The following is a 20,888-nucleotide window of genomic DNA, read 5'->3' as shown; positions in this document are numbered from 1 at the left end:
CGAGCCCTGTCCCGCGATGATTACTGGCGCAGGCAAAGACGCTATTCCGCATTGGCGGGCGATTTGCCTGGCAGCTCAGGAAGAGGAGGTCGAAGCATATTTACTAGGCTTATGTCGCATACGTATGTGGAAGATAGGGGCGCTTGGCAATCATTTAGCACCTGAGCTGGGTGTACTTTCTCGAAAAATATCCCAAGTGACTCTTTATACTATAGAACAATGCAAGTCCTCTTCATTCGCCCATTTCTACTTGGCTAGTAAGTTGTCTCAGGGATTAATATTTTAAATTTCACAGCATCCAAGCCTATGGGATCGACATTTCATTTCATTTCATCACCACACTTCCAGAGGTATATGCCAACAACATCAAAAGACCTAAACCAGGCCCAAAATTCCCTAAAACCCCCTTTAAAATCAACATATGACTTTATCACTTTATGACTTGATCACGAATCACTCAATCATATCACTTAATCCAGGTGCATCCTCCACAATCCATCACCAAGATAGTGGCCCTCATCCATAACAACACCCTTTCCTTTACTCTTAATATCTTCTGTGCCAACCTTCAGCATACCCACAAGACAGACCTCCTCCTTGCCTTCAGCCTTAACAGCAACAATCTGCCCAGCCTCAATAGCATTCTCGGCATCAGGCAGTTTACCACCGGGGGAGGTAAGACCAGGCGCCATGAGCGTCGCACCAGAAAGCACAAATCGAATAGCACCGCGATCGATCTGGATTGTCGGGATGGCAGAGGGGTATTGGTGGATGACACGGAGGTGAGGGATGGGAGGCCCGTCGATGGGCTGGAAGAAGAGAGGTGTGGAATCTATTGTGTAGAGAGTGACGCGCTCGGGACTGTGTATGAAATGGAAAGTTCTCAGTTAGCGTTTGAGATCCTTTCCGAGGTTTACTGCTAGATGCAGTGTTGATTTGCGGCCGAGTGGAAAGGTCGATGTAGTAATGTTCTGGTATCGGTTATGGAGAGGGTGGGACTGTACAGTTTTACGGCTTCCAGTGAAGCCTTCTTTGGCATGACATCTTCAATGAAGGGTTCCAGGCCGGGGTAGGTCTCCAGTAGCTTTTGGCGCAGGCCGCGCTGCACGGAGGACTTGACCTTTGATCGGTTGCTTGGGGGGATACTAGACACCGAATATGTTAGCTTGCCGTTCTCTGAGGCCATCCTTCCCCTTCTCTTTTTTTTTCAGTCACTAGGGGCCCTGTTATAGCCCCATCGAAGGTGTTGGACAGCTCTCGCGGCGTTGGCGGTGTCCGAGTTTGAGAATTGTGTGCTCCCAATGGGTCAAGGTGGCTCGGTCATGCAAGAGCAACCTCGGGGTAGAATTTTGGAGATTTTCCTAGTCTTGACTCACTCTTTTTTGAACATGGTGCTGGTTGAGACTGCAATACTGTCAGAGCGAAGCTCGTGTGGTGGGATGCCGCGGGGAGGTCGGTCACGTGGTGTGTATAAAATCAAGAGTGGAGCGTCGAAAGATCGACCTTGGATATTTCATTGTTCCATTGTTTCAAGAGAAGACTAACATTGGTTCATAATCTATCACTTTCAAGGTCATTGCTACTAACATTGAGTATCATGCGGGGTCTGGCAACCAGTTCAACAAGAACCCCTCAGACACCGTCTCTTCAGTCCACCAATCTCTAAATCTCAAAGAAAGGATCATAGTCAATCTCATCTTTGACGTCCAGCTTGTCCTCCTCCTCCTCTCCCATGTCTTCATACTTATTGATTGTATCCAAGTCGTGAGTGAGTTCCTCTTTCTTCTCGGCCTTGGGTGAAGCGAACTCTTTCTTCACCAGATCAATAACAACACGAGGCTGGTCAGAGGGAGTATTCTCGCTGTTGTTGTCCTCGTCAGGGACAATCTTTTGCTTCTTCTTTGATGGGGTGCGTGAAGCAGTCTTCCCTTTCTGCGGTGTATTGGTAGGAGTAGCAAATTCGCTGTTCTCCGGAGAGCCTCCCTCCGCAATTCTCTTGAGGGCGCAAATTCGGCTTCTCAGGGCATTTACAGTGAACTCTGTTCTGTATGTCAGCGAGGTCTAATTTCCAAGATTAAGTGTCCATGGCTTGTACCGGATCCGACGAAATTGGCAACCTTGTTCATATCAAGCGAGACTTTGGCATCCCTGAGCTGATTCATGATTGCGGTGAGAAGCCAAAGAGGTTAAAATCGTTTATAGCCTTTGGAGGACAACTGTGGAATTTACCTTAGCATCCTGTTCACGGTCCCACTTTGGCTTGGGTGGCATGATGACCTGAGTGATGAGGGTGGACTGTCGAGGGAGGGAGGAAAGGTAGGGAAGTTGACAGGCGTGTTGTTGCGTTTTTGGCTTCAACGTGCAGAAAGGGAGTGGTGAAGAGATAAAAAAGGAGAGAAATAATGAGGGTGAAGAAGTCGAGATTCACCAGGCAATGTTGATTGTGGTGCAACTTGGCTTCCTGATTGCCCTGAGACCATATCAAAATCTGGTACAGCACAGTCACTAAATCTTACTCTGTTCTTGCCTTCACAGCCGGATTCCCTTCAGACATATCATATAGGAAACATATCAGCTCTAGGTCCACGTCTATACAAGGCTATACTGAGTAGACTCTTTAAAGTGCAATAGTGAGCAACTATCTCAGACGTGAATCATCATGAAATCGGTCTAACAGGTTGACACGGACTCGTTTGAGAGTTTGTACGAGATTTCAAGATCCGTCATCGTGTAGCATTGATCTTCTATGTGAGCCTGTGTCCATATATTGTTTGATTACAATCAATACCATCTGTCTACACGGGAGACGTCAAGGTACAGTAGAGTGATCAGTGTCTTGAAGATAATTACTACTATTTGTGCTGGGGAAAAAAACATGAGAAACAGTTCTTTGACCGGGACAACCAGTGCTTGTGATGATTGAAAGGCATAACGTTATGTTGGAAGTGGCAGTTAAGTAACGAAATAAGTGACAGGCGTAGGTCAAAACAAGTGAGCACCACAAGTTTTCGAAAGGCAGACGTAAATGCATTTGGCAGCTTCGAAATATGCGAAAGATAATTTAGTACAGAGTATACGAATACTTCTACAATCAAAACAGTTTTGTTCACAAGATTCATTCAGGTATATCATTCATGGACTATTTTCTAATTGAATCTAGCTCTTGGCAGCACCGGCCTTGATAAGGAGAATATCGCCATCCTCGACGAGGTACTCCTTACCCTTGGTCATGATCTTACCAGCGGCCTTGACGGCACCTTCATCACCGAGCTCGCGCAGAACAGCGTAGTTGTACGCAATAGCCTGGATGAAGGTCTTCTCGAAGTCGGTGTGAATGACACCGGCCGCGGCGGGGGCCTTGATGCCCTTACGGATGGTCCATTGGCGAACCTCATCCTCACCAGTGGTGAAGAAGGAAGCCAGGTTGAGAACCTTGCGCATGGTGGTGATGACCTTGGGCAGACCAGACTGGGTGCCGAGGGTCTTGCACTCCTCGGCAGCGGCAACATCGTCATGCATCAGAGTTAGACGCTCCTCGAATTGGGCCGAAATAGGAAGAATCGGGTCACCAGGGGAGTTGGTCTTGATCCATTCAAAGACCTTGGGGAGGTACTTGTTCTTCTGGCGGATGTAATCTCTCTCGCTCAGGTTGACAAGGTACACAACGGGCTTGGCAGTGAGCAGGAGGAGAGGGTTGATGACTTCGACCTAGAAACCCGGTGGGTTAGCTTGAGGTTTCACAAAATGTATTGAGTGATGCAATAGAAGATGTGACTCCAATTTCAGGGTATAACTTTTGTTCTCAAGGTGCCCTCTTCGTGAGTTTATATATTGAGGACACTCGAAGAGCTGGGTTTGATTCGAGCAAAGCTCTTATTCATCATTGTAGGAGTTTGGGGTTGAGTGGAAATGGGAAAAGAATCGGGGGGGGAAAAGTTTCACATACCTCCTTAGGGGTCCAGTCAGTCTTGTTGCGGATGTCGTTACCATCCTCAAGGAACTTAAGAATGAACTCGGTGGTGGCCTCCTCTTCCTTCAGCTTCTTCATCTCCAGGGACTGACCGCCGCGACGGGTCTGCTTCTTCAAAGCCTCGAGAGCCTTAGTGACGAACTCGATATCCTTGATGCGAAGCTCCTCGTTGATGATGGTCAAATCACGGCAAGGGTCGACATCACCCTCAACGTGAATGATCTCAGCATCATCGAAGCAGCGGACGACCTGGAAGATGGCATCGACGGCACGGATGTGCGACAGGAAGGAGTTACCCAAACCAGCACCGGTGGAAGCACCGCGGGTCAGACCGGCAATATCATAGACGGTCAAGTTAGCAGGAACCTGGGACTTGGGCTTGTAGTGATCACAGAGCCAGTCGAACCGCTCATCGGGGACGATAACGCGGGCCTCCTCGGGGTCAATAGTGGCGAAGGGGAAGTTGGCCGGGTTACCCAGGGAGGACTTAGTGATAGACTGGAAGAGTGTCGACTTGCCGACGTTGGCAAGACCAACCTAAAGCCATTGTTAGATGGATGGTGGTGGAAAAGAAAGAGAAAAAAGATGAAAGGAAGGGGACAGGGGGAGGCTTAAATAGTTTGTGTGTGGAATTAAAAAGTGGACTGTGCTGGAAAAAAAAAGGAAAAAAAAGGGTGGGGGCTTCTGCTCACATACGATACCACTCTTCAGGTTGTTTCCAGGACGACCCAGGTAGACCTTCTCCGGGATGACTTGCTTCTTGGGAGGCATTTTGTTGGATTTTTTCTTCTTGCTTGAGTAGAAGCGACAGAAGAGAGGTGGGAGGAGGTGGGGGGAGGTGGAAAGGCGGAAGCGGGAGCAGGGATGGAACGCGCCAAATGCAGGACCAGCTGCGGATCGATCGACGATACGAAGGAGAAGTAGTGAGGAGGTGGAAGACGTGATGACGGCACCCACAATTGCAGTGGGCAATATCAATGAGAGAAAGGAGAGTAAATGAGTGCGTGTATGGCAGAAAAAGACCAAAAGTGATGAGGTCGCGCCAGATGTCATCGAATTTTCTGCCTGCAAAGAATCGACCGCCCACGTGATGGCATAGCCCTGACGACGTCACCCTACGTAATGCGCGTTGAAGTATACAAATATCATAATTGATCTGGTTAGGAAGCAATTGGCAGGAAGGAAGCTATAATGGCATGGTCGCAGCGTCAGCGATCAGCTCATAGATTGACACTACAATTTACACATGTATATCATAACTTATAACATAGCTATCAATGCAATTCTGCTCGCGCAGGCTATTACAAATGAAATTATCATGGGCGCTCGTAAACGAGACCAAGAAAGCATTGCAGCAAGGTGGCAGTCAGCTTATCAAGGATAAACAGGAGCAAACCAGAGAGAAACCTATGATACAAGTCTGGCACGAATTGGGATATGTCATCTCCAATCTCGCCCCAGCAAAATAAATAATGCAAACTCCTTTTGCCAAGGTAACCCCGTCCGGACTTCATGAACGCCCCCAATAACGATAAAAAGAAACAGAAAACGAAAGTAGATAGACGAGGAACGAAAGAGAGAAATATTAGATCACTATAGATCCATGGCGTCACCATTTTCGGACGCGCCGTCAACCATATCCAGCAGCTTGGCGTAAGGCACAGTCACACGTTGAAGGTCACGGTGTTTACCTGACATTCGTTAACAAACAAAGCATTAGGGTGGGGGGGAGATCAAGGTTGAACATACCGAGTGCTAAAATGACCTCCTTCAATAATGTCTCTCGAGGCCAGCCGCAGAGGTCGTCAGATCCTTCGCGCCAATTACGGCCCTCGCGTTCATTCGCCTGCAATGTCAAAATTCCCTCGGTGGTATCATCGTCCTCGAAGAGACCACCGATCAAGCCCTTCAGCAATTCTTCAACCTTCAGCTTCAACCCTTCCGCGCCGATGCGCTTGGCGTACATGGAGAGGTATAACCGGAACTCTTCTTTGGCACCCAGGGACAGAGCAGCGGCAAGACGATTCTCAAGATGCGCGATGGAAACGCTGGATTCAAATGTCTCGTAACCCTCGCGGGATAGCAGGACCTTGATTAGACGCTGGAGGAAATATGCCCGTCCACGAAGCAGTGTCTCGTTGGTGGTGTTGCGTTCCAACCAAGGAATGATTCCAGCTGCAACAGCTGCCTTGGCATCTTTGTTGTCTTGCTGTGCATCCTTGGCCTGTAGATTGTTTACAGGTGCGTCTGTCGTGTTCCAGTACTGACTACCAACAGCCCACCACGCTTCAGAGATGCGCTGCCACGTGAACATGGATGGAGAATATGAGTACCCTTCACCGTTAGAGAGAGAAATCACAACCCGGCCCTCCGAGTTGATGCGTGCATCTGTCACTGCTGGTGCGGCGGTTGGATTGGCACCCAACGTGTGAATTGCTGCATCTAATACAGGCTGGAGAGATACGGGTGGGTGAGGAGAGGATAAGTGCTTCACGTTCCAGACGTAGCACATGCCGACAGAGGAAATGCACAGAATCCATGGTCCGTTGCACTCGAGAATGACAGGCTGTGCTTCGAGAACCAGTGCACTGACCAGACGACGACCGGCCGGCGTCCAAAGGTAAATTGACCCATCCTCACAGCCAGCTGCCCACATGCTTTGATTTCCAGTGACTAGAAGAACTGTCCGTGGTAAGAAGTCCTGCCATAACGGCTGCTCCCCCGGAACAAAGTCAAGCGTACTGGTTCCCGGTCCACGGCACGGCCAGTCAGACTCGCCGGTGAAGGATTTCGAGCTTCGAAAACCACGTCCACGCGGCTTTTGGTATCTTTTGAATCCGCACCAGAGCCAGGTGCTTCTGTGGGTTTCCCGCTGGTATCCAATGCGCGAAGAATCTGGCTGCGAATTTTTGGAACAGCCAAACGAAGCTGGCTAACAGTCATGCAAGGATTTGTGACAGCAGGGCGAATGTAATCTGGAGTGGGCTGTTGGCCGGTTGCAGCAGGCTGTACCTGGGCCGGGAGAAGACCATCAGGAGTATTGGCCATAATGGGAGTTGCGCCATTTTGACTGGCAAGAGCGATCCTTTTTTCCACACTGCCATCTTCGTCGCCTTCAACCTGGGCCAGCTTGCGCTTGTTTCCGAGAAGAAGAGTGGTCAGACCACCTTTAGGAAGACCATCGAATGGTTTTGACAAGTCGACTATGGTAGTCGGGGCGTCTGCTTTGACTTGATTGCTGACCGAGGCCATCAAACGAGCTTGTGGGAGAGATGATTCGCCAGCTCCTGCTCCTGAGACCAGCAACGGTGCAATGCGCTTTTTACCCTCCTTGGTGTATGTTGGGCGCTGCTTGAGTCTTTCTAGCTTGGCCTGATAAGGATCTGGCTTTTCGGATTCTGGAACAGCGGGCGTTGAAACACCTCCATTGGGCTGTGCTTTGTTGGTCTCGGGTGCGGGTGAAGGGGCACGAGCAGGGGTCGCTCCGTTGGAAGGTTGTGGCGCCTTGTCTCCATTTGCAGTTGGCTGCGCATCGCCCATCAACGCACCCATTCGCCCTTCAACACCCTTGATCTCACCTGCCTTACTCTTCTCTTCTAGGAGCAGACTGTCTGTAGTTTCTGTGATACCCGCGCCTTTTCGATTTGTTCCGAACTTGGTGAGCGACTTCTCATTTTCTTCCATTTCCGTGGCCCATCCCAGCTCTCCATCTTCGAATCTGACTGCTAGAATTGTTCCATCTAGGGCAGTAGCAAAGAGGCACTTCCCATCTGGTGTCCATGCCAGGTCCGAGATCGCCTTGGCAGCCATCTCTTGGGCAACAACTATCGGTCGAGCGTTGCTAGTGATCCAAATACTGAGAGACTTGTCTCCTCCAGCACAGGCAATGACGGTGATATGGTGTTGACCCGTAGATCCTTGGCCATCTGCTTTCTTCTTGCTGGGGGGCTCGGTTGCATAGAGTCGCGGAGAAAACGAGCAGACCTCAACTGGTGCTTCGTGGCCAATCAGATTGATATCGCCATCCCAGGACCCACGATTGATAATAGCCACGGAGCTGACTGGACCGTTTACGGCATTAGCAGCAGCGATATGCATTCCATCCGGTGACCATGAACATCGACGGAAGTATGCTGTCAAAGGAGAGTTGGCGAACGGTGTGGTAATAGTCTGCTCTAGAACAAAGTTGTTCATCTGGTCGTGGGCGGAGGAATTCGGAGCAGGAGAGGTGAATCGAAAGATGCGGACGGTTCGGTCATCGCTGGCCGTTGCGAAGTATTTATTGGCAGGGTCGAAGGTGATGCCCTTGACGTGACTTTGGTGAATTGCTATGGTCTTCAACTTTTCGAATGTATGACCGGACCACACAACAACTTTAGAATCCAGTCCGACGGATACGAGAATAGAGGAGTCATTTGACCATCCAAGGTCTTGGACATCGTTGTCATGACCGATCAATCGTCTGATTGTGCGCCAGTTCTCGACTGGGGGTGCTTCGTCTGTGCCTTTACATTGCAATAACTGTCAGTATCTATTTCGGCTTGTCTATGGTTGCCGAGATATTTAAAACATACCGAATGTTGACGAATGGGTTGGAGGGTTGGCATCGAGCGTGTACACGCACACGATCTTGTCATCTGCACCCGACGCAAGATATTTTCCATTGGGCGAAAAGCGAACGGTATGAATGGTACCCGAGTGGTTGCTCATCGACGCCAATTGTTTCGGTTTGCCCGCAAGTTCAGCATTCCCAGTACCATAAATGGCCTCGGTAGACCAAATGCGAACATAACCATCTATTAGACGGTAAAGGTTCCGAGATTAGTCGTAATTCTTCATGCGTGCGCGTTCTGTGCGATCCGAATGATGCCAGGAAGGGTTATGCTCACCTCCGGCGGCCGTCACTAGACGTTTCCCATCAGGCGAAACATCACAGCTATAAACCTCGAAATCCTTGCGTTCACCTGTGTAGAAAGAGCAACATTAGCGATATCCGTAGATTCGTCCAGCATTGGGCGTTTCAAATATGAAGGGTATGTCCGCGTCCCGATGACGGACAACGAAAATCATGGCGATTGAGCCCGTACCTCCGTGTGTGAGCCAGACCGGCTTGATGATGTGCATCGCGCCAGCCCGAGAGCATTCACAGCTGCTTGCTTATTCCTCGGGGTGTCCGGATGTTGAGGATCGGATGAGCGACACGTATCAGCGCTATGCGCGAGGGAGGGTAAGGAGGGGCGCGGTCGTGATCAAGTATAGAGCTGGGCTTCTAGGTGCTGTTCGCGTTGGACATGACAGGGTCTGAATTTGGAGAATCCGAAGAATAAAGAAATCCGAGAAAGCGTCAAGCGACAGATGAGTAGGGGAGGGGGTAAGAGCCGGAAATTAAGGGCGCGATCCAAAAGTCGCGATCTCCAGATTTGCATGGTCCGAGCTCCCGCGTTATAGCTGCGCCATGAGGTATTCAATGTATTCGAGGCCTTGCAGTAACATTTCGAACATGTTTAATAGCCCATTTTGGTCTGGAACACTAGTTATTTCTTTCACTGTCACAGCATCCTACCCTTCCTTCTATTGACTTGCTGTCTCAAAGCTCTCTAGTATACTGCCCCTCTATAAGTTATAGACCCTTCAGTCTCTTCTTCCTTCTCGTCTGTAAGTGACACCTAGTGGACGGAAAAAAACTACCCTGAAGCTCACTTGAACTGAATGGCCGGAGCTAGCCCTGGAATTACGTCTGAATTACAGAGACTTAATCCAAGGTTTGACGTGCGTGTCTCGATGTTTCACTCGCCTATCGAGCCTTTATTCAATGGGCGCTTCTCGGAGTCCAATGTCCAAAAAAAAGTTCTTAGAGAGCTTGGCCACGGGATATCAGAGATTTGCTGGTCTCTATGCCTATACAAAGATTTGTCATTCGTTCCTGTCTCGAGGGCACAGTATATTTTGCTTCTAAGCAAGGAGGCTGGCCGAAGCTCCTGAGTTGAAGGAAATAGTTGCCAGAGCTATTATCTGCCCTCCCAGAGCTTGTTCTCGCGATACATCTAAGGTATCACTTTCTGAGTGGCTTGTTGACTGATCACTCGGGAAATTAAATTGATCCCCGCTGGTCACATATGTTAAGTCAGCAACCTGGGGGACCTGAAGTATATCCTTCGGGGGGTGAGTCTATATCGCTTATTCAATAGCTATGAAAAATGCAGGAAAGCTATGCATCAACGGAGGTACCATCATTGGTACATCAATTCTATTATATTATGCAAGCAGCCTTTGTTGTATTCCTAGCTTACATTGAAATCTTATCAAACATACACATTGCAAAAAGCTGCTGTGTACTTTTGCTTGGATTCATTGTGTGATTTTCTCTGGCTATATCTTGGGGTGCTTCTGACACTTTTGTACGCGACTCAAAATAGGGTCTTCTCATAGCTTTACTATTGGCCATCTACTGGGCCTTAGGTCTTGTTTCTACGCTCTGCTTCTCTTTTAGGTTCCGGTAGCAGGTCAAGTGGACAAAAAAGTAGGTAGTTGATTATGTCCTAGGTCTAGGATCTACTTGGAAACACCAAACACGAAGCATCTATGAGGGAGATGGTATATCCATTCAGATCTCTTGATTTCCCTGGGCATAAACGTATCACACACATATATTTCTTTCTGGAACCGCCGGAGCCGGAGCCGGAAGGAGGAGTGCAGGTCGAGCTCCCGGTTCCATTGAGGTCAGAGTAGCAGTAGGATCCATCCCTATCAAGCAAGTCAGTGGGTGCCATGTATTTCACCTTCGGTGGCATAATAGGGGAATTCACGAGTTCGAGTAGTGGTAGCTGTTCGAGTTGGAGGCGCTGGAGCCATAGTCACGAGGTCACGAGAACAGTAGTGGTTGCCCTATCGTGTGCTGGACGAGCATATCTTGCAATTCGACTGATGTTTCAACGCTCAAATAATAGAGAGCTCCGATTATGCGGAGCATATGAACATAATATGAAGTGTTAGATAAAATGCCATGCTATTGCTTGTCCTGTTCTGAGTCCGTGGTCGTTTATCATGATAATCCTCGTTGCATTAGAGATGAATCGGAGCTCTAAAAACGGCCAGGGCCGTCTCTAATCATTATAGATGCGTTTGAGCTTTGAGAATGCTTCCTTTCTTCCATTGTGTATGAGTTTCAACGACCAGACAGCTTCTAATGCATCTGAAGCTGTGATAGTTTCACAAAATCGAGGATCCCAGCAAGACATATATCTCGACAGTGAATGCCTCTGAATATCAACCAAATTTGTCGCACAATGAGATTGTTTCAAACAACACTCTTGTCGCCGATACATTGTTGATCTCCTGTCACACCACTGAAATTTAAGCAATTGTTTCTTTGTCGCTTTAAGCCTTAACTTTTGATCCCGTATGCTGCGTTTTGAAGTCCTACATTTATTTACAGCACCTCAATCAACCGCGGCTTCTTTATCCTCTGTCTCTTTACCTTCTTTGTGCAAAGGCAATAGTAATAATAGAGTACTATATCGGACTGTGGCACCAGCGCTACAAAAGCATATAAATCACCAGAATAGTCACTACAGTGACATCCATCTCAAGCATATACCTTCGACAATCATTATCCCAGTCAAGCAATATCAACCTAACCTAATCTCAATCCACCCCCAACCAACCATCTTTTACACCAAAGCTAACATTAGCAGCATGTCACCAAGAAAGCAGCGAAGATCCCACTCTAAAACCCTCCCCAAAACCATCTCCCACACTCCCCCTCCTAAAAAGGACCCCCAAACAGCCATCCGCGAAACAACCCCCCAACGCTACGGCAGAATCGAAGAAGCAGGCGCCATTCGCCAAAAATGGATAGAAAACCCAAAAGACAAAACATGCACCATAAGCCCCTCAACCCTCTCAGTCGCAGAGCTCAAAACCCAAGGCTGGAAACTGGACACTAGCATCAAACACACCCCAATGGCAACAGCCCACAACCTTGTTAACCCAAGAAACCCTAAATTCAAAGAATACCAAGGCATCCTACTCACCAATCCATGCCCGCACAAAGGCAAAACAGATTGCTACTGGATCCTCCTAGCAGAAGGAGTCATCTACGCAAAAGACATCGACCGACACGACGGACCCCCGTTCTCGGAAATCGCAACAGCGCTCTACAAAGCCGCGTGGCCGATAGAATCTCTCGGACATGTCTACTTCGAAAATGTTATTAACTTTAGCACCAGGCGGTTTGTCCAGAATAGACTGTATATGGCAGAAAACGGGCTAGACTGGCCGTCGCCACGTCGCCCGAATATGGTTTGGAGATATGATACTCCCGAGTATCAGGGTCTGCTGGGGACGCGGCTTGGTAGGGCTGTCGCTTATATCGTTTTGGGGGCTTTTCCGCGCGGAACGCGGTATATTTCCAAGATTCTTACTTACACTGGGCGGGATTATGGGTATGCGCTTCATTTGAGGTTTGATATTGAGCTGATTCCTGTCGGGTTGGGTTTGAGGTAGCTTGGTTTGGTCAGTTCGGTCTTTGGCATGTATAGATCTCTTGCTTTTCATTTCTCTTTTGTATGTCTTTCGTGTTTGTTCTCTGCTCATCAAATTCAATTTCATTACTTACGGTGGATTTTCTCAGTACCTTGCATTTTTATACGTAAGGACCGCAGTATACCTAGAACCAGCCAAGCCAGTATCATACATAGACTACGAATAACATAAAGCAACCCCAATGAGAAAAGAATATACTTGTACATTGAGGTTTTCCCCATCCACGGGGGTTTTCATATCGTCAACAATTCCTTTATGTACACATACAGGAAGCCTCGTCAGCGACTTCAATGACGAGTGTAGCAACGCGCGTGGGTTTTGAATGACTCCTTCAGAAATGCTAGGAGAAACAAGTGCCAATCAAAGAGGAAACCAAGAAAAAGAAAGCACAAGCCAAGAGTGGGCCAGGATCAGAAATACAAAGGAGGAGAGTGGTGAAGAATGAAAAGTCCCATGTGCCGAATGGGGGGCGCTGGGGGTGAGTGGGATGGTAAAAAGATGCAAAGCAAAAATAAAAAGGAAGAGGGATTAAAAGCAGATCGAGGGCAAGAGATAGAGGTCATCGTTCTCGTTTAGGTTGACTCGGACAGAGATGCCTATTTATTTTGCTTGTTGGCTAGATCGAATCCTTCATGATATCTGGCTGGGCCTGAGTCTGAGCCGTCTCCTGCGCCTCCACGAAGCTCTTCGAGTCGACGCTAGGCTCTGAGCTTTGCGGAGACTGGGGAACATCATTCACTCCAAGAGACTTCGCGGCCATACTCTGAGCCTGCGTCTGGCTGACCTTTCCGTAGACAGCCATGGCGTTGGCAATCATGCCGCCCATATCGCCGACATTACCAGGGACCACGACGGCAGTACCCTCGCGGGCCAGGTTGGACCAAGCATCGACATACTGCTCGGCAACGCGGAGACCAACAGCGTTCTGGGCATTCTGGCCACCCTCCTCGATGGCACGGGCAACAGCCTCAATACCTAGTGCGGTAGCCTTGGCCTTGAGCTGAATAGCCTCGGATTCACCAGTAGCGCGATTAATCTGCTCGGCACGCAGCGCCTCAGAAGCTAGAATGACGGACTGCTTGCGACCCTCAGCGATGTTAATCGCACTCTGGCGCTGACCTTCAGAATCCAGGATCTCAGCGCGCTTCGACCGCTCGGCTGTCACCTGGCGGTGCATAGCAGCGACGACCTTCTCGGGTGCGTGGATATCCCTAATCTCATATCGCAGGCAGACGACACCCCATTCCTGGGCAGCCTCGTTGATGGCCCTTGTGATGTTTGTGTTGAGGTTGGCGCGTTCCTTGAGAACGTGATCGAGGGTCAACTGACCAATCTCAGATCGCATGGTTGTCTGCGCCAGCTGCGAAATGGCGTATTCTGCGTCTTCAACTCCATAGCTATATTGAAGAATCCACGGATTAATCACTCTTCACCCGTGAAACGTGGGTTATGTATGCACTTACCTGGCCTTGTACGCATCAAACACACGCGTGTATAGCACACCATCTAATTCCAATGTGACATTATCCGCCGTGATGGCATTCTGACTAGGGATCTCAATGGCAGACTCCTTCAAGCTCTTCACGTACGCAATGCGATCCAAGAAGGGAACTAGGACAGCCAGACCTGGTTCAAGGATGCGGTGGAATTTTCCCATGCGCTCAACAATCCATGCTGTCTGCTGTGGCACAAATCGCACGACAGTGTTTGCGGGGAGGGGCTGTCTGTTGGAGAAATAGGTGGTGGGTCCGTCGCCGTAGGGACCGCCGGATTTAAGGCTATTGAAGAGGGACTCTGGGGCAAGGCTTTTGGTTGAATTTGAAAGGGCTCGGCATTGAGTCTGGTTCAAGGCTGTGCTGGGTGACCCGGTGCTGGAGCGTGGCAGGCGGCGTTGTTGGGGAAGGAGGTTCTGGCCACGAGACCGGATTAACCTAGAGGTCTGGCGGGTTGCGCCCTCCATTCTGGTGAATTTGGAGATGGTAATATAGTGTGTAAGGAGAGTAGAAGAGGCACACTGAGGTTGGAGGCGCAGAACAAAGCTGGGGAGGGAAGTGGGAGCTGTCGGAGTAAGGTTCGGGACTGATTGTGCTCCGTTTGGTTGAGGCCTGTGGGCCTGAGGCAGAAACCTCGGCATATTCCAAATGTTGCATGACAACCTGGAAGAACACTATTGGGTGTAGGCAAAGCAATGTGTCGGAATTAATAAAACATCGTGCGTAGAGAACAGCTTCAAAATCATAGAGTCCATTGCTCATATTATGCATAACAATCATATTACTCCACAAATAACTAAACAGCCGGTTTATGCAAAGAACAAAATACACGAAACACAAGAGTCTGCTGTGCAAAGAACCCAGCAAGACAAAAGACAGAGCAGAGAATGAACAAAGTCATATCAATGCTGAAAGGGGAAAAATCCGCTCCGGGGATGACAGCGCCAGACCAGGTGGGCAGTTCTCACGAACGAGGAAGTGACAATGTAAAGATGGAGGCAATTTTCTCCGTTTGACGACAGACCGAAGAAACTCGAAGAAACACAGATAAGCTCAGACGAGACTTTTTGTTTTGATTGGACCGTTGCTTTTGTCGGGGTCGTTACCATGCTGATACTTGTTAAAACCCAGAGCCGAGGATCTGGATCACACACTGAGTCGATAAAGACCACAGTCTTAGAAAAGAAGCAAGAATAGAAGTGCAAGTCTCTATGTCAAGGAAAACACAATTTTGGTTAGCCCGGCACACCGTAGTGGCAGGCATCGAAAGGGAGAGATACTGCCAGTAAAAATCATGCCAGGACGCCAGAACATTTTGATAACCTCCCATGACTGAAAAGCAAGGAACAGAAAGGACATGAACAGAGATGAGATAGAAAATGGGGGTTGAAACTCCGAGGCTTCACAAGAAACAAGCCCAACCGCATTGCAAAGAAAGTTGGCACTCTAGAAGAAAAGTTGGAGAATATGCATGCAGAAACCTTTTGGACAGAAGTAAAAAAAATGCCGGTCATGCCGAATCAACGAGCAGTGGAACTGGATCGCAAGGGAGAAGAAAAAAAGAACTCGAAAGGAAAAGAAAAACAAGCAAAAGTAAAAGCAAATTTGAACGGCTCAACGTTGTAACTTTTCTCGGGGCAGGTTGCCGTGCAGGGTATTGAATTGTTTGTTGACAGTTTTCTGGTTATGCGGATACATTTTTCCACTGGCAATGGCGTCATGAATCATATCAAAAGCGATGGTGGAATGACCGTGATGTGGATACTTCGAAAGATTGATCATGTCGAACATCACAATGGAATAAATACGGCCGGCATAGAGAGCCTCCCGATAAAAACCCATAAGAGCCTTGAATCCAGTGTCAATGTGTCGTGTAAAAAGATCATCAAGGGCTGAACGCCTAAATTCATTGTACAGGTTCGAATCGAAATTTCTTCTCAGGGTCTCAGACCAGTCAGAGTAAGGCAGGGTGGCAACAGGGGTATTTCTTTTGGCCACTGATCGGCCTTGCTCGTCGCAAGGTTCATCGCTAGAAAAGATAAAAAGTTGAGGGACATAGTTAGACGTTTCTGTGGACGGACGACCCATCCTCTTTAAATGATTGTATTTCCATCTCTTCCAATGTCTGTATTTTGAATGGGAAGTACCATCGACTTTGGGTTGAGAGTGATCCAGATCAGACCTTTCAATACATATCAGTAAATACTCTACCGTGGATGAGGCGAAAGGGATTCGGCATACCTCACTGAATTTTCCAACGTCGAATTAAAAGAGGGTGGGGATTCGGAATGCGAATCTAATCCGCGCGCTGAATAAGGGTCAGAAAATGAACGATCCAAGGGAATTTGCGAAGACGAGGAAACAGTCGACCAAGTCGATGCCGCATCTTGCGAAAGGGGGGGTCCGGGTAATCTCCTACATTGGCAATTTCGTTCACTGCACTTTGAGGCAATGAAGGCATGAATTCGGGGGCGGCGGACGAAAGCGATGTCTTGGCGGCATTGGCAACTCCGTTGGGAACAAACTGGGGAGCAGAGCCATTGATGGCGTTCACAGGGGTGTTCTCATCGTTCTTGGCGGCGGGTGTGCCGTTGTGCTGAGCAACAGGTTCACGCATTTCAACGGGGAGAACCCACTGCTGCCACATGTCTCTGACACGCAAACGATCGACGTTGTCCTCGCCGGTCTGGCACTCAACATTGCGGAGTTGACGAGCGACGTGGCGGATAAGCTCGAAGTCTTCGGTCAGGGACTTAACACGCTTGAAGCTGGCAAGGACGTGCAAGGGAACAAAGCCCTGAGAGTCCATATGCTTGCGGAGGAACATGTCCTTGCACATGTTGTCAACTGAGAAGTAGTACTCGAGCTGAAGGGACAGCAAAGGCATGAGGGAGTATGGCTCCATGTAAGGCTGGTAGGGCACAGCACTCATGGGACCAGAGTTCATAGCCTGGTAGCCGTACATTGTGTTAACATCAGTGGGGAAGGGGTAGACACCATAGACATTTCCGTTGGGCAGCGAGGGCGATCTCAAAGGCATACGGGAGTTCTGCTGAGCACCATTGGGAGGGCCGTGCTGTTGTGACCGCTGGCGATCGTTGAAACCGCCAAAGGACTTGGAAGGAGCAAAGTGGTTGGGCAGAGCGCCATTGTTGAACTGAGCACCCTGGCCGTTGAAGTTGTTGTAACCACCGCGGCCACGGTTACCTCCGCGGCCTCCACGCTCTCCACGGAATTCACCACGATTGAACTCGTTGAAGCCAGCGGGGTCAGCAGACTTCGAGCCGGCATCAAAGCGACGGTCATTAGTGCGGGCGGCAGCCTGCGAGTCGACGGTCAGGTTTCCGCCCTTGCCATTGCGAGCTTCCTGGTTCTTTCCGAAGGACTTGCCCTCGCGCTGGGCGCGGGGAACATTGTCTCCGTTGGCCTGCTTGTTGGCGGTCTCCTCGCCATTGCGAGCTCCACGGCTACGTTCGGGGGCTTGGGGAGCCTTGCGAGCATCAGCAGAAACACCAGCCTCGGTGCTGGTGGAGCGTCTGGACTGAGCAGGAAGGGACGCAGCACGTCCAGTAGCGTCGTTTCTTCCGCGGTCTCCAGTGGCCTGCTTGCCCTGCGCAGCCTGTCCAGAGGCTGCCTTATCAGTAGCAGGAGCACCATTGCCGTGGGCTCCACGGCCAGAATCACGGCCACCGCGAGTGGCACGTCGGCCTCCGCGGCCGCCGCCGCTGCCGCCGGCAGAGGGCAGGGGGGTGTTGAATACAGCAGTAGGGACGTAAGGAACGGGAGTCCACTTCTCCTTTCCATGGGGGCGGATCACGGGGCTCTTATCGGTCTTCTCTTGAGCCTTCTTCTTCTCCTCGCCAATAGCGACCTGGGGAGTGGGCCATGCGGTAGAATCTTCAACTGGGGGAACTGTTCCGTATATGTCAGCATCTGAGTGTTATTTTGAAAGATTGTGCTACCATCACACATGCCAAAGCCAAATGAGCATGGCATGCGCGGTTTATAATGGCACAATCTGTGAGTAAATCTCTTACCAGCATCGCGTCCCTTTCCACCCTCGGTCTTCTTGGAGGCCTTGGTACCTTCTGATGCACTATCGGTGCCCTTCTTCTTGGAGGCCTTGGAATCCTGCTGGGACTCATCGACTGCGGAAGCACCCTTGGTGGAGCTAGCCTTCCCAGTAGCAGCAGGCTTAGGAGAGGTCTTGACCTTGGCGTCTTGTGCCTCTCTGCGCTGTTGCCAGATGTTGATAGACGGGAGAGGAGCAGCCTTCAGCTCCTTGGGAGGAGCAGCGTCCTTCGCGGCCTCCTCGGACTTCTCGCTTGACTTCTCAGCAGCGGCATCGGTCTTTCCCTCAGTAGAAGCCTGCTTCTCAGAAGTGGCCTCTGCAGTTCCGTTCGGGGTATTTGAAGAGTCGTCCTCCTTGGGCTTGTTGGACTTGGAGTTGGTGCGGACGCTCGGACTTGATGTGCGGGAGGCAACGGCCTTCTTAGCAGCGTGCTTGTTGGTGACGGTGGTGAAGTCATCATCCTTGTTCTCCTCCACAGCAACCTGCTCGGATGTTTGAGGGGCCTCAATTTCAGCGGGAGCCGGTGTGGTCTCCGTTGTAGTCTCGGTTGGCTGTTCCTCGGTATTGGAGTCGATCTTCTCCGGCTCTGATGGCGTCTTGGACGGGGTCGGTGTCCCGGATGCGCCCTTGGCGGCTTGTGCATACGAAAAGGTAGACATATCGAGATGAAAGCTGGCGGTAGCTCTGATCGTAGCGATTGGTGTAGAAAGACGAGTTTGTGGTGTTGCGGGTTATTTTTCCCGGACCTCCTTTGGCGACTCTGAAGAACTGTCTGCGCCTATGTGAGCAAGATGGCTCCTGCAGAGGTGAGAATCAGAAAATAAGATCTCACGTTCTCGTAAATCCACTATACTGTAGCTTCCCGTCTTTCAGAGAGGCTCACAGTGTATGCGAAACGGACAATTTCCTGCAGCGATACAAGAAACCAGGGTGTGTGTCGGCGCACAAAGAAAAATATGCAATCGAGTGGGTATCGGTCGTATGAATCGTCTAGATCACAAATCGCATCGATTAATGAACTGTCGAATTTTGAGGAAGGATCTCAACGGTTGTGGCTTGCAAACCCACGGTTGTCAAGGACCGAAGATGTGAAGATGACGGTGCGAAGGAAAAATTCGACCGAAGACGCAAAGGCACTGCCCTGTGAACGTCGTGTACCAAGCTGTGAAATGTTGAGCGGCAGGCTCGTGCAGTCACTGCTGTTGGTGCAAGTCGGATGCACAGGAACTCTTCCCTTGTAAGAATTCCACCCTTCACTCTCGATGGGGGTAGATCAAGCAAGGAAAAGAATGTTCAATTCAGTGTTCCTGGCGACAGTGTCGACAGTGTCGATCCCTTGAAAAAATATGGGGGACCGAACGACGCGATTTCGCACGTGGTGGGGAGAGTCTCGGAAGGTCGGATTTCGGTTCTCTCGAAGCGTGAGACGATGAGAGGTACCGTAAAATGAAGACGAAGTGACGCGAGGGTCAAATGGGTTGGAAAGGGAGGAATGGAAGGGGAGAAAACAGCCCGCGGAGGATGGGGAGAAGAGGAAGAGAGGAAGTCCAACAAAATTATTTGGTTCAGGGCAGAATCTGGTGGTAGCGGGGTTTTCCTTACACTGCGTAATTAATTACTCTGCACTTTGGAATTTTATAGAGAATTTGCATTTCTTGAATCGACTTTCTTTCTTCAAGGATTCTACTAGGCTCCTTGTTCCCTCCAGGTGGCCTGATCACTGGTCACACTGAACTCCCTGGGATTGCCTGGGCTCCCAAGGTGCGTACTAGGGAGTATATGGTGTATAGGGTGTCTACTGTATGCAATTGAGGCTGATATTGCCCCCGGCAACACCTCATTGATCTATTGAGGGCCGCTCAAATATCTTTGTGTGTCTGGTTTGCCGAGGTTGATGATCTCGGTAGTATAGAGCAACTGCTTGATACTTGGAGAACTCAACTTGGGAAGTTCACTCGACTAATACCACGCACCCCCGGAGAATTGAGCCTTAGAAATTTGAAAGATGCCTGATTACCGAGGTCGCGCGACCGATTTAAGTAACGTTAGCTGTCAAAGTGGCGATAGTTCAGGGTTCAGTCCCAAGCTTAAAAAGTCGTCAGCCACTGAGAACATAGCCTTTGTTGTTAATCTTCACCCCCATGTTAACTTATATTGTAAAGATTGAGGCATATAACGACCGAATACCCTGTACGGAGTAATCTTCGCCTTTACAGTATAAAAATACGTACTACGCTCCGTACATCTGACTGAACAGAGCATCGCGGGGTCCACCGGAGCCCCTCTGGCGATTGGCGCACAATGAAATATCTAGAGAATCGGCGTGTTGGTCGTGCTTATTATGACAGTCGACATATTACAAAGCCTCCTCTATATCCTATTCAGTCTAATATCTTCTTACCCTTACATCGGAACTCACTTTAGTGTAATGTAATATTCGCCCGTTGGCCCGTTCATCTATGCTCGGATATGCGAGCCGGTGCTGAAATGCTCGGGTACCTAGTCCCCGAGGTAAGGGTAATACAAGCCTTACGCTGTGTTTCTGCGCACTTTTCCTACTTGGATGAACGTTACTTGGACCCCCAAAATTACAATTACACTTCCTATATTTGTGCGATGTATGGTGGCACGTGACCACGAAACATCGAAGTACACGGTGAATTTGTCTGTTGCTTCTTGCCAAATAGTCCCCGAGGAACTACCCAAATTCTTCATCGGTGATTAATTTCCTTCCTATCCGATTCTGACTTCAAGCCTACCTACTTGTTATATTTACATGTTGTGCCTTCGGCAGAGGTTAGGGCTGAGG

The 20,888-nt window shown here is 49.5% G+C and overlaps 7 protein-coding genes across 7 annotated transcripts; 1 reads left to right on the top strand and 6 right to left on the bottom strand.

Annotated features, from left to right (window-relative positions):
• Positions 1–470: 470 nt before the first annotated feature.
• Positions 471–1,390, bottom strand: N7511_005448 (translation machinery-associated protein 20; the record flags this gene model as incomplete). The annotated part of the gene is made up of 3 exons (XM_057127825.1): positions 471–861; positions 1,005–1,145; positions 1,377–1,390. The coding sequence occupies 3 exons, from the start codon at positions 1,388–1,390 to the stop codon at positions 471–473; spliced, it is 546 nt and encodes a 181-aa protein (XP_056984342.1).
• A 272-nt stretch (positions 1,391–1,662) lies between these two features.
• On the bottom strand, positions 1,663–2,162 carry N7511_005447 (uncharacterized protein; the record flags this gene model as incomplete). The annotated part of the gene is made up of 2 exons (XM_057127824.1): positions 1,663–2,039; positions 2,096–2,162. The coding sequence occupies 2 exons, from the start codon at positions 2,160–2,162 to the stop codon at positions 1,663–1,665; spliced, it is 444 nt and encodes a 147-aa protein (XP_056984341.1).
• A 994-nt stretch (positions 2,163–3,156) lies between these two features.
• On the bottom strand, positions 3,157–4,741 carry N7511_005446 (YchF/Obg family ATPase; the record flags this gene model as incomplete). The annotated part of the gene is made up of 3 exons (XM_057127823.1): positions 3,157–3,708; positions 3,947–4,507; positions 4,667–4,741. 3 exons carry the CDS (start codon positions 4,739–4,741, stop codon positions 3,157–3,159), a joined length of 1,188 nt encoding a protein of 395 aa, XP_056984340.1.
• Positions 4,742–5,563: 822 nt separating this feature from the next.
• Positions 5,564–9,094, bottom strand: hir1 (putative histone transcription regulator Hir1; the record flags this gene model as incomplete). Its single annotated transcript, XM_057127822.1, has 6 exons — positions 5,564–5,661; positions 5,720–6,652; positions 6,682–8,475; positions 8,545–8,766; positions 8,860–8,934; positions 9,058–9,094. 6 exons carry the CDS (start codon positions 9,092–9,094, stop codon positions 5,564–5,566), a joined length of 3,159 nt encoding a protein of 1,052 aa, XP_056984339.1.
• A 2,571-nt stretch (positions 9,095–11,665) lies between these two features.
• On the top strand, positions 11,666–12,475 carry N7511_005444 (uncharacterized protein; the record flags this gene model as incomplete). Its single annotated transcript, XM_057127821.1, has 1 exon — positions 11,666–12,475. The coding sequence occupies one exon, from the start codon at positions 11,666–11,668 to the stop codon at positions 12,473–12,475; it is 810 nt and encodes a 269-aa protein (XP_056984338.1).
• A 655-nt stretch (positions 12,476–13,130) lies between these two features.
• Positions 13,131–14,474, bottom strand: N7511_005443 (SPFH domain-containing protein; the record flags this gene model as incomplete). The annotated part of the gene is made up of 2 exons (XM_057127820.1): positions 13,131–13,911; positions 13,978–14,474. The coding sequence occupies 2 exons, from the start codon at positions 14,472–14,474 to the stop codon at positions 13,131–13,133; spliced, it is 1,278 nt and encodes a 425-aa protein (XP_056984337.1).
• A 1,147-nt stretch (positions 14,475–15,621) lies between these two features.
• On the bottom strand, positions 15,622–18,738 carry N7511_005442 (La domain family; the record flags this gene model as incomplete). The annotated part of the gene is made up of 4 exons (XM_057127819.1): positions 15,622–16,189; positions 16,249–16,315; positions 16,378–17,919; positions 17,970–18,738. The coding sequence occupies 4 exons, from the start codon at positions 18,736–18,738 to the stop codon at positions 15,622–15,624; spliced, it is 2,946 nt and encodes a 981-aa protein (XP_056984336.1).
• Positions 18,739–20,888: the final 2,150 nt, after the last annotated feature.

The sequence above is a fragment of the Penicillium nucicola genome (genome assembly GCF_028828085.1).
Source record: "Penicillium nucicola strain IBT 29836 chromosome Unknown utg000005l, whole genome shotgun sequence".
Taxonomy (NCBI): Eukaryota; Fungi; Ascomycota; class Eurotiomycetes; order Eurotiales; family Aspergillaceae; genus Penicillium; species Penicillium nucicola.
The sequence above is the reverse complement of the archived record's forward strand: the minus strand, read 5'-3'. Positions and strand labels throughout refer to the sequence as shown.